Source organism: Rhinopithecus bieti, unplaced genomic scaffold (genome assembly GCF_001698545.2).
Source record: "Rhinopithecus bieti isolate Rb0 unplaced genomic scaffold, ASM169854v2 scaffold_1017, whole genome shotgun sequence".
NCBI classification, from domain to species: Eukaryota; Metazoa; Chordata; class Mammalia; order Primates; family Cercopithecidae; genus Rhinopithecus; species Rhinopithecus bieti.
The window spans coordinates 275,256-286,266 of NW_016803657.1; the positions used below are offsets into that span (position 1 = coordinate 275,256).

Consider the following 11,011-nt stretch of genomic DNA (forward strand, 5'->3'; position numbering starts at 1 on the left):
AAAAAAAAAAAGAGAGAGACGAAGTTCAGGTCAGGAGAGCAGAAGAACCAGTTCTCGCTGCAGCTCTGTTGTGGACAGTTCACTGTCTGGGCCTGGGTTGGCCGTAGAGGTGGATGCCATTACAGGGAGAGGACCCCTCTGATCAGTTGTTTCCTAAGACTGCAAAGAAGGGATCGAGACAGCAGCTGATGAGGATGATGCCAAAAACCAAAAGTTACCATTTAAAGGCATGGCCTGTTTGCCTGATGCTGCTAAATGCTGTTGTGGGGATTCTATCAATTAACCCTCATTTTCCAGATGAGAAACTTGAGGCCCAGGGAACCCAAATGGCTTGCTCAGGGTCACAGAGCTGCTGAGCTGCAGTTGGGAAAGGCTGGCTCTCCAGCACAGCGCCACATTGTCTGGGCGGGCTTGGGCCATGCAGGGTGGAGCCCTGGCTCATTCTCTCCTGCTGGGGGCCAGGTTCAAGGGCAGTAGGAAAGACGAGATCCTGGGCATCGCCAACAACCGACTGATCCGCATCGACTTGGCTGTGGGCGACGTGGTCAAGACCTGGCGTTTCAGCAACATGCGCCAGTGGAATGTCAACTGGGACATCCGGCAGGTGGGCCCAGACCCAGGGTATGGATGGGGGACAGGTGCCAGGCCGGAGCTGTATCCAGCCAGGGTAGGGCAGGGGCTGCTCCCATATCCCACCCCCATTTGCCCCTCTGACTGTCTGCCCTTCAGGTGGCCATCGAGTTTGATGAGCACATCAATGTGGCCTTCAGCTGCGTGTCTGCCAGCTGCCGAGTTGTACACGAGTACATCGGGGGTTACATCTTCCTGTCGACGCGGGAGCGGGCCCGTGGGGAGGAGCTGGATGAAGACCTCTTCCTGCAGCTTACGGGGGGCCATGAGGCCTTCTGAGGGCTATCTGACTGCCCCTGCCCTGCTCACCACCTGTCACGGCAACTCCCAAGCCCACACCCACAGGGGCTCACTGCCCCACACCCGCTCCAGGCAGGCACCCAGCTGGGCATTTCACCTGCAGTCACTGACTTTGTGCAGGCCAAAGACCTGGCAGGGCCAGACGCTGTCATCACCCAGGCCAGGGATGGGGGTGGGGGTCCCTGAGCTCCTGCGGTGCCCCCTTCCCTTGTCCAAGTGGCTGAGGGTGATACCCCTGAGCTATCTGCAGTCCCCTAGCACACAAGGAAGACCGGATGTAGCTACAGGATGATGAAACATGGTCTCAAACTGGAGTTTCTTTCTTGTTACTTTTTTTATTTTTTTTATTTTTTTTGAGACGGAGTCTCGCTCTGTCGCCCGGGCTGGAGTGCAGTGGCCGGTTCTCAGCTCACTGCAAGCTCCGCCTCCCGGGTTTATGCCATTCTCCTGCCTCAGCCTCCCCAGTAGCTGGGACTACAGGCGCCCGCCACCTCGCCCGGCTAGTTTTTTTTTGTATTTTTTAGTAGAGACGGGGTTTCACCGTGTTAGCCAGGATGGTCTCGATCTCCTGACCTCGTGATCCGCCCATCTCGGCCTCCAAAAGTGCTGGGATTACAGGCTTGAGCCAACGCGCCCGGCTCTTGTCACTTTTTAAAATTTCTTTTTTATAAATTAATATTTTATTGTTGGATCCTTCTCCTTTCTCTGGAGCAGTGCTTGGGGCCACTCTGACACTCTGTCTCTTCATCACCAGCCAAGGAAAGGGGCTTTCCTGATAGAGATAAGAGTTGGTTAAAGGGAGATCTAAGTCAGTCTGGGGTTGGAAGCTAGGAGAGAGGTGAGGGCAGAAGGGCACAGGCTTCAGGCACAAGGGATAGGGGCTGGCGTGGTGGCTCTCACGGGTAGGGCGTAGCTGCAGCGCCTCCTTGAAGTACTTGGGAAGCAGGAAGCCATCAGTATTCCCTGGAGTCAGAATCACCCCATTGGCAGAGCGGAAGAAGGATATTCCATCTGCTGACAGAGCCAGAGATGTGACTCATGCCCTCCCTGAAGGCAAGGCCAGCCCCTGCTTTGTCCAGACTCACCTGCCAGAGCCAGGGGTCCATCAATAAACACAGCTATTTCACAATGGGGCCGCATGCCTGCAGAGACAGCTGAAGCTGGGGACTGGGCACCTAGAGGGCAGTCAGCAACCTGGGCAGACTAGGGTCCTGGGCTGGGATTGCAGGGTTGCTGCTCCATGCCAGGCATGGGGTGGCCTCAGACAAGTGTTGCAACCTCTGGAGGGGACCTGGGAGGAGAGTGGGTGGGAGTAGCTAGATGAGAGGGAAGGGCACTGACCACTGATGACACTGGGGTCTCCAGGCAGTCCTGGGGCCAGGTGGATGTGCGTCCTTCCCCCGCAGGACAGGCCCTTGAGTAGGATGGATGGCCAGTGCTTCCAGAATGTACCATGGACTAGCATCGGGGGCAGGGCCTGTGGCGTCTCCAGGGGCATCAACTCCAACTCAGGTACCTGGTTGAATAGGCAGCAGTGAGACCCCCTTCGCAGGCAGGGGTCCCTCCCAGCTGGCTCTCGTACTTGTCCCCTCACCCTGACCTGCAGGGAATGGCCCTGGTTGGCCCGGATGAGAAGGCCAGTGCTGGGATCCCCCTGCTGCAGGGCGAACCGCTGCTTCCTATTGGTGTCCACCACGCGCTGCACATCTTCAGCAGAGAAGCTGCGGAACTGGGGCAACTGCAGGAGGGCGCCCAGGGGCACGAAGCCATCTGTGGGCAGGCAGGGTGCTCAGGAGCCAACCTTGCTCTGGACTGGGCCAGGATTAACAGGGAGCTACACGCAACCGAAACAAAGCCTGGGCTTGGAGATCACTTGGGCATCCTCTGTAGGACCTTTTGAGTCTCCCCTTTCTGGGTCCCAGTTTTTTCAAGTTACATAAAAAGAGGATCTGCCTCACAGAGGGGCAGGGAGGTGAGTGCTCAGCATGGCGCTGGCCTGGAGTGCACACTCACACCACCAGCTGCCCCATACCCTCCGGGGTACACCCTCGGAGTAAGTGCTGATCTGGCTGCTTGGCTGGAGGGGGCGGTCACCAGGCCTGGCCCAGACAAGAACTCTCCTCAGTCTGCTGTGGACATGACAGGGCCTCTAGACCTTGCTCTCCTCTGTGCATGGGGAAGAAGTGCCCTCCGTGCCTTCCTCAGGGAGCAGTGGAGGCAGCCATGGGGGAGGGGTCGCAGACAGGCTCACGTTTCTCTCTGGGCTCAAGCCCCAGCCTCCAAGGCCCCTACTTACCAGCTCCCATGGGGAGCCCCAGCTTCAAGGCCCCATGGCGCAGGGCATAGGCCAGAGCCTTGGACAGCTGCACCTCTCGGTCCTGAAAGAACCGAGCAGTGGACCCTGGTCTCCATGGTGACCCTGCCCTGTTGCCCATCCTGAACCGTCAATGACCCACTGCAGAGAGAGCCCAGAGAGAAAGGAGTGCCAGGTGGTCTCCAGGAATAGTAGGACCCTTCAACTCCTCCCCCAGCAACTCCCAGGGAGCCTGGACTTGTGGGAGGGGGTGGGGAGGAGGCGCGCACCTGTTCCCGGGATCTGGGGGCCCTTCTACCCCTGGACCCTGCTGCTTCCTGCCTTTCTCCTCCTGAGGAGTTCATGGCCAAGACCTGTGGGGAGCAGTGACGAGGGGGTACTGCTTTAAGGCCCCTCCCACGTCCCCACCCCTCCCAGAAAGTCACAAAGCCTCAGGAAGTGAGCGCTGGGTGGGAGTATACGGCTCATTAAGTTCACCACCCCCATGCTCTGCTGCAGAGAGGGAAACTAAGGCCCAGCAGGCCAGACTTGCCCAAGGTCACACCGTCAGCCAGCAGCGCAGGGAGGCCGAGCCCCACACTCCAGATCACTGGTGCCCCCCCGCAAGGTGGTCTGGGAGGCAGGGCCGACGTGCAGACTGATGGGGAGGAAGTGTCGGGGCTGCGGGGACAAACCTCCACCCTCCTTGACCCCGGCGGGGCGGGCGGCGGGCCCGCCAATGAAAAGCCGCGGGGAAGGGGCGGGCACTTCCGCTTCGGGGAAGGGGCGGGGCCTGCGTGAACTGGAGGCCGGGGATCGCCGGCTGGAGGCTGGAGCTTCTGGGCCCTGGAAAGGGGTCCCCGCGCGTCCCGAGTCGGAGGCAGACCCCTGGGTTTGAGGGGCATGGGCATTTGGGGGCGCCTGAACCCAAGACCTCCGGATGGTAGGGATGCCCGGGCGTCCCGGACACCCTGCGGGACTCGGGGCTCCTGCGGGGAAGAACTGGAGCTTTACTGCCCAGGGAGTGGTCAGGGGGGTGGAGAAGGGCTGCGGGTACCCTCAGGAGGTCTGCGACAGACGGGGCCAGCTGCGCAGCCCAGGAGTGGTAGTGGCCCCCCTGGGTGACAGGCCTGGCTCTATCCTCCCCCAGAGCTGCCCCGTCCAGATCATGGATCCTGAGGTGACCCTGCTGCTGCAGTGCCCTGGCGGGGGCCTGCCCCGGGAGCAAGTACAGGCCGAGCTGAGCCCCGCCCACGACCGACGCCCACTGCCAGGTGGGGACGAGGCCATCACTGCCATCTGGGAGACCCGGCTAAAGGCCCAACCCTGGCTCTTCAACGCCCCCAAGTTCCGCCTGCACTCAGCCACCCTGGCGCCCATTGGCCCTCGGGGGCCACAGCTGCTTCTGCGCCTGGGCCTTACTTCCTACCGAGACTTCCTGGGCACCAACTGGTCCAGCTCAGCTGCCTGGCTGCGACAGCAGGGAGCCACCGACTGGGGTGACACGCAGGCCTATCTGGCGGACCCACTGGGGGTGGGCGCAGCACTAGCCACGGCCGATGACTTCCTTGTCTTCCTGCGCCGCTCCCGGCAGGTGGCTGAGGCCCCTGGGCTGGTGGATGTGCCTGGTGGGCACCCAGAGCCTCAGGTGAGATGCCAGGCTGGGCACAAAGACCCAGACAGCTCAAAGGAGCTGCAGCTCTCCACCCTCCCAATCCTCCCAGCTTTGGGTTCCTCATTCCTTAAAGGGAAAATTGGCCTGGTGTTTCTCTGAAAGTTTGCTCAGGGCAGTCCAGCTGCCTCCCCACTGACCCCTGCCCCAGTCCTGTGAGAAACTAGAAAACACAGGGGGGAAAGACTGGACACAGGAAGAAGATGCCCTACCCGACCCCTGACCCCTGTGTGTCCCCTTTGAAGCTGGATCTCTGGTTGTCTGCCAGGAAAAGGACACCAGACTCAGGATCACTAACTCTCTTACACTGTGCCACATCAGGCCCTTAGGGCCAGCAGGTATAGGCTTGCTGGTCCTGAGATGGGGCAGGGGGAAGAGGTGGGGAGCAGGAGCTGAGCCTGACCTCTCACAGGCCCTGTGCCCTGGTGACAGCCCCCAGCACCAGGACCTCGCTGGGGAGCTGGTGGTACGTGAGCTCTTTTCCAGTGTCCTTCAGGAGATCTGTGATGAGGTGAGTGAGGTTGACCTGGACAGGGTGGTAGACATGAAGGGAGGGGTTAGGACTTGCCAGAATTCTACAGATCTGGGCTGGCGGGAGGCCTGCAGGCATTTGGTCAGCAATGATAGAAGAAGTTGGCTTTGCAGCTAGGCATACTAGGAGTGGAATTCTAGCCCGCAGTACTCTCTGCCTTGGATTCTTCTTCTTTTCTTTTCTATTTTTTAGAGTCTTGCTCTGTCGCCCAGGCTGGAGGGCAGTAGCACAATCTCAGCTCACTGCAAGTTCCGCCTCCCAGGTTCACACCATTCTCTTGCCTCAGCCTCCCGAGTAGCTGGGACTACAGGTGCCCGCCACCATGCCTGGCTAATTTTTTTCATATTTTTAGTAGAGACAGGGTTTCACCATGTTAGCCAGGATGGTCTCGATCTCCTGACCTCGTGATCTGCCTGCCTCAACCTCCGAAAATGCTGGGATTACAGATGTGAGCCACTGTGCCCAGCGGATTCCTCTTCTTTTCTTTTCTTTTTTCTTTTTGAGACAGAGTCTTGCTCTGTTGCCCAGGCTGAGTGCAGTGGTGCCATATCGGCTCACTGCAACCTTTGCCTCCTGGGTTCAAGTGATTATCATGCCTTGCCCGGCCAAGGATTCTTCTTTTCAATGGAAACAATGATAAATATCTTACCTACTCCCCAAGTTTGTTGAAAAAGGAGTAAGTGTGGCAGGGCGTGGTGGCTCACACCTGTAATCCCAGCACTTTGGGAGGCCGAGGCCAGTGGATCATCTGAGGTCAGGAGTTCGAGACCAGCCTGGGCAACATGGAGAAACCCCATCTCTGCTAAAAATACAAAAACTAGCCGGGCATGGTGGTGTGCACCTGTAATCCCAGCTACTCAGGAGGCTGAGGCAGGAGAATCACTTTAACCTGGGAGGCAGAGGTTGCAGTGAGCTGAGATGGCGCCACTGTACTCCAGCCTGGATGACAGAGCAAGACTCCATCTCAAAAAAAAAAAAAAAAAACGGAAAAAGGAGCAAGTGGGAGTCCCAGTCACTAAATTGACTTCTCTTGGGTGACCTTGGGCAACGTGTTCAATCTCTTTGGTTTTGGTGTACCTGTAAAACACATATGCCCATCATCTGACATTCTGTGATGCCAGGCCCTTGATCTACAGGCTGTAAAGTGCTGTACACAGGCAACAGGCTGTTTTTCATTGAGAGGGGCAGGGATGTGGGCAGTGGGATTGATAGGGGGGACCTCCCCCCTCCCCCCTCCACCGCAGGTGAACCTGCCGCTGCTCACCCTGAGCCAGCCCCTGCTGTTGGGCATCGCCCGAAACGAGACCAGTGCTGGCCGAGCCAGTGCCGAGTTCTATGTCCAGTGAGTGGGCTTGGGTACATGATCCTGGGTCTTGGGGAGGTGGGTGGTGAGGAGTGGGCTGAGGCAGCTGTGGCTCCACAGGGACCCCGCAGGGGCTGGTCACCCACTACGCCACCCTGTGTTCTTGTCCAGGTGCAGCCTGACTTCTGAGCAGGTGAGAAAGCACTACCTGAGTGGGGGACCCGAGGCCCACGAGTCTACAGGAATCATCTTTGTGGAGACACAGGTGCAGAGTGACAAACCATCTTGCTTGGAGGCCAGGGCTGGAGCCTGCAGAGGCCTGGCAATGCATTATCTTGTAGGGGAGGTGTTGGCTGGGTCACATTCCCTCCAGAGGCACAAGATTTGCCCTTAGTGCAAGGGAAAGGTCCAGGAACCTGTTCAGCCCCTTAACATGCCTCCCTAAGGACAGTGCAGAGGTCTCTGAGGCTCAGGAATTCTGGGCACAGCCCTGGCAGGAGATGTGGCAAGCTTGAATGCCTGGGTCTTGTTGTCTCCCCACAGAACGTGCGGAGATTGCAGGAGACGGAGATGTGGGCTGAACTCTGCCCCTCTGCCAAAGGCGCCATCATCCTCTACAACCGGGTTCAGGGAAGTCCCACCGGAGCAGCCCTAGGGTCCCCAGCCCTACTCCCACCGCTCTGAAGATAATAAAGGACTTAATTCTTGGATTCCGTTGGCATCTGCTATTTCTGTGACAGAGAGGAACAGTGGGCCCTGAGTGCGTAAGGCAGGACAAGTGACCTGGGGGGGAAAAAACGCCCAGCCTCAGTGTCCTCCTCTACAAGCAGAGGATAACAGCTGTGGCTCCCTTGGCTGCCTCCTGAGAGGCTCCGGGGCGAAGCAGCTCTTAAGATATGCCTCGCTGCAATGGGGAGCAACAGCGGAACGGAGAGACGGTGGCCGGGCCGAAAGCGTCGCAAAGCCTCAGAGAGCGGGCTCTGTCCCGCCCGGTCCCCAGGTGGGCGCTCGCGCCTGTCCGGCGAGTCCGCAGGCTGGGGGACCGGAGGCCCCAAAGGCCAATAGACATGTAGGGGCGGGGTCTCCACCGATTTTTTTTCCTGCCTGGTGGACGTGGTCTTGGCATCCACGCCAATGAGAGTGCGAGGGCGGGGCCTGAATAGACGCAGGAAATGGCGACGGCCCCGGGTCCTTGAGCAGCGGGGGCGGGGCCTGGTTGTGGCCCCTCCTTCGCCCGTCCACAAGCTCCCTGAGTGGGAATGGGGTCTCGGAGTACCTGGCTGGTTGGCCAGACCCCGAAGCCAGCGCTGAGAAGGGCTGCGGATGCCCGGGTGAGGGAAAAGGGCAGGTCCAAGAACACGCGGGGCTGGTCCTGGGCAAGAACCGCCCCCTCCCCGGGTCTGCTTCAGTTTTCCTTCGCAGAACACCGGGCCGGGCCTCTTCTCTCTGTCCCCGGGTGCTTGAAGTCTAGCCCCATCCTGGTCCCAGTGCGCTCTTGGTAGCCTCCTTTCCCGGTTGCCCGCCTGCCGCCATGCCGCCCTTACTACTACTCCTGCGCCTGTGCCGGCTGTGGCCCCGCAGCCCTCCCTCCCGGCTCCTCGGAGCGGCCGCCGGGCAGCGGTGAGTTGGGCGCGGGGGGCCGGGCCGGTTGTTCAGTGGGTTTCTGTTTGCCCTATGTGCTGAGATAGTTGTGGTCTCTACTCCGTGTCAGGAGGCTCCCAGGTTTGTCTCAGGTAACCGTCGCCTTCCCTGCTGAGGATCAGAGATAGAGAAGACCCCCAAGGTCATACACCGATTTAAGCGGCAGAAGAGGAGTTTGAGTCCAGGTTAAACCCAACGCTCTTACCACAGCTCTAGTGGTTTTCAAACATCACTGTGCATAACCCTCTGTGGGAGGTGGGAGATGGGGAGGTGTCGGGTACAAAAATCCAGATTCCTCGGCTCTGCTCTGGAGATTCTGAACTGGCGGAATCAACTGGGTAGGGCTCAGGAATCAGTTTTTTCTTTCTTTTTCTTTTATCTTTTTTTTTGGAGACGGAGTTTCGCTCTTGTTGCCCAGGCTGGAGTGCAAATGGCACCATCTCTGCTGGGCACAACCTCGGCTCACTGCAGCCTCCGCCTCCCGGGTTCAAGCGATTCTCCTGCCTCAGCCTCCGGAGTAGCTGGGATTAGGGGCATGCGCCGCCACAGCCAGCTAATTTTGTATTTTTAGGAGAGACAGGGTTTCTCCATGTTAGTCAGGCTGGTCTTGAACTCCTGACCTCAGGTGATCCGCCCGCCTCGGCCTCCCAAAGTGCTGGAATTACAGGCGTGAGCCACCACACCTGGTCAGGAATCAGTATTTTTCCAACAAGTTTTTGGACTCCACTTTGAGAAATCCTGACCTGCACTGTGCCTGAAACACTCCACAGGGAGGGCTGATCTGGAGACAGGTTTGTCCTGGGATCTGTTTCAGCCTTCTCAACTCCTGGTGGCTGAGTTGAAGGGTGTAGCCCAGGGAGGGGCTGGGAAGGGCAGGGCAGAGCTAGCTTCTGGGTTCCCTCAGCCCCTGCAGTTTGCGACTCTGTCCACAGGTCCAGCCCCAGTAATTATTATGAACTATTGGGGGTGCATCCTGGTGCCAGCACTGAGGAAGTTAAACGAGCTTTCTTCTCCAAGTCGAAAGAGGTACCAGTACCCCTAAGGTGGGGAGGGGGAGCAGGAACTCTGAGCCAGTGGGGGTGTGCTTCAAATTCCCAGGAGTAGACCTGCATCTCTGGCTGGTGCCACATTTTTTCAGCCCTCATAGGGAGTGGTGGGTGCTCAAGGGTAGGGGAAAGCTGTGGGCAGGAGCCAGGGGTCCTGTCTGATGGGCTGGGCTTGGTTTTCTTGACCTGCCTGCCTGCTCTTAAGAAACCTGGACCGGGGCATATGGTGAATGCAGGGGGCTGGCAGGTGGGGAGGGCTTGAACGCAGGAGGAGGCAGGAGTCCATGCTCTCTGGCCTTCTGAGGAGTGGGCATGCCTGAGTGAGGGTCACTGACCAGGCAGGGCTTCTGGGTATGACTGGAGCCCTGGTGTGGGTGGATGTCATCAGCATGGGTCCTGGGGAGGGACAGGCAAAGGGAGATAAGGGGAGTCCTGCCCCACACCAGCTGCACCCGGACCGGGACCCTGGGAACCCAAGCCTGCACAGCCGCTTTGTGGAGCTGAGTGAGGCATACCGTGTGCTCAGCCGTGAGCAGAGCCGCCGAAGCTATGATGACCAGCTCCGCTCAGGTGGTCCCCCAAAGTCTCCACGAACCACAGCCTATGACAAGTCTGCCTGCCAAACACACAGGTACAGTAATCCTGCCCTCAACTTGCCCCACCCCCAGGTCTCTTGGGGAGGCTCATTTCCACAATGTCCCTTCCTCTGCCTCCCAGCAGCTCCTGGGCACCCCCCAACGCACAGTACTGGTCCCAGTTTCATAGCGTGAGGCCACAAGGGCCCCAGTCGAGGCAGCAGCAACACAAACAAAACAAGCAAGTGCTGGGGTACTGCCTCCTCCTCATGCTGGCAGGCATGGGCCTGCACTACATTGCCTTCAGGTGATGCCTGTTCTCCCCGGGGTGATGGGCAGAGGGCAGGAGGGTGGGTGAATTCCAGTGTGGTCAGCCAGTCCTCCACAGCACCTCGTGTCCCGTACTATTGTGTCTCTCAAGCTAAGAGTTGCTTGAAATCGGTCTCTGGAGCCTCTCCTTACTTAGTAAAGACAGTGCTGCACTAAGAGCTAACGCTGTCATTTACACTTTTTATTTTTTTTATTTTATTTTTATTTTTTTTTTATTTTTATTTTTTTGAGACGGAGTTTCGCTCTGTCGCCCAGGCTGGAGTGTAGTGGCCGGATCTCAGCTCACTGCAAGCTCCGCCTCCCGGGTTTACGCCATTCAACTGCCTCAGCCTCCCGAGTAGCTGGGACTACAGGCGCCCGCCACCTCGCCCGGCTAGTTTTCTGTATTTTTTAGTAGAGACGGGGTTTCACCGTGTTAGCCAGGATGGTATCGATCTCCTGACCCCGTGATCCGCCCGTCTCAGCCTCCCAAAGTGCTGGGATTACAGGCTTGAGCCACCGCGCCCAGCCACTTTTTCATATTTCGAATATAAATCTTTCGTGCTGGCTGCCAGGAAGGGATTGAGCCAAACAAAATCAAGCACAAGCAGCAAATGCAGCACAGCTCATTCATTTGGCAGCAGGCATCTGCCCGCCACTCTCACGCATGCCACGAAGCTGATTCTCTTTTTTGTTTTCTTTTTCTTTTT

The 11,011-nt window shown here is 58.3% G+C and overlaps 4 protein-coding genes across 16 annotated transcripts in view; 3 read left to right on the plus strand and 1 right to left on the minus strand.

The window, feature by feature from the left end:
* Positions 1–1,247, plus strand: part of FERMT3 (FERM domain containing kindlin 3) — a 17,976-nt gene extending 16,729 nt beyond the window's left edge. For both annotated transcript variants that reach the window (XM_017892679.1, XM_017892673.1), the window contains exons 14-15: positions 463–604; positions 730–1,247. In XM_017892679.1, the coding sequence (XP_017748168.1) occupies positions 463–604; positions 730–909 (322 nt within the window). In that variant the 3' untranslated portion in view covers positions 910–1,247. The remainder of the gene's footprint in view (positions 1–462; positions 605–729) is intronic.
* Positions 1,248–1,558: 311 nt separating this feature from the next.
* TRPT1 (tRNA phosphotransferase 1) lies at positions 1,559–4,154 on the minus strand. Of its 9 annotated transcripts, none has more exons than XM_017892684.1 (8): positions 3,919–3,966; positions 3,514–3,597; positions 3,227–3,308; positions 2,531–2,700; positions 2,272–2,446; positions 2,016–2,105; positions 1,831–1,944; positions 1,559–1,702 (listed from the first exon to the last, which is right to left on the minus strand). In XM_017892684.1, exons 2-8 carry the CDS (start codon positions 3,586–3,588, stop codon positions 1,611–1,613), a joined length of 798 nt encoding a protein of 265 aa, XP_017748173.1. In that variant the 5' UTR covers positions 3,589–3,597; positions 3,919–3,966; the 3' UTR covers positions 1,559–1,610. The 9 variants fall into 9 exon arrangements, 8 of the variants coding, with proteins under 8 accessions (XP_017748173.1, XP_017748203.1, XP_017748176.1 ...); XM_017892714.1 differs by having other exon boundaries at positions 1,570–1,702; positions 1,831–1,941; positions 2,016–2,072; positions 3,789–3,992; XM_017892687.1 differs by having other exon boundaries at positions 1,570–1,702; positions 1,831–1,941; positions 3,919–3,964.
* NUDT22 (nudix hydrolase 22) lies at positions 3,778–7,440 on the plus strand. 3 transcript variants are annotated; one of them, XM_017892749.1, is made up of 6 exons: positions 3,778–3,851; positions 4,374–4,871; positions 5,308–5,406; positions 6,672–6,769; positions 6,902–6,995; positions 7,274–7,440. In XM_017892749.1, exons 2-6 carry the CDS (start codon positions 4,392–4,394, stop codon positions 7,412–7,414), a joined length of 912 nt encoding a protein of 303 aa, XP_017748238.1. In that variant the 5' UTR covers positions 3,778–3,851; positions 4,374–4,391; the 3' UTR covers positions 7,415–7,440. The 3 variants fall into 3 exon arrangements, with proteins under 3 accessions (XP_017748238.1, XP_017748227.1, XP_017748247.1); XM_017892738.1 differs by lacking the exon at positions 3,778–3,851 and adding an exon at positions 4,010–4,166; XM_017892758.1 differs by lacking the exons at positions 3,778–3,851; positions 5,308–5,406 and adding an exon at positions 4,010–4,166.
* Positions 7,441–7,533: 93 nt separating this feature from the next.
* The window catches only part of DNAJC4 (DnaJ heat shock protein family (Hsp40) member C4), a 5,382-nt gene continuing 1,904 nt past the window's right edge, over positions 7,534–11,011 (plus strand). Inside the window, exons 1-4 of one of the 2 annotated variants that reach the window (XM_017892771.1) lie at positions 7,534–8,350; positions 9,304–9,397; positions 9,864–10,048; positions 10,135–10,299. In XM_017892771.1, the coding sequence (XP_017748260.1) occupies positions 8,262–8,350; positions 9,304–9,397; positions 9,864–10,048; positions 10,135–10,299 (533 nt within the window). In that variant the 5' untranslated portion in view covers positions 7,534–8,261. The remainder of the gene's footprint in view (positions 8,351–9,303; positions 9,398–9,863; positions 10,049–10,134; positions 10,300–11,011) is intronic. The other variant, XM_017892775.1, reaches the window with a different exon arrangement.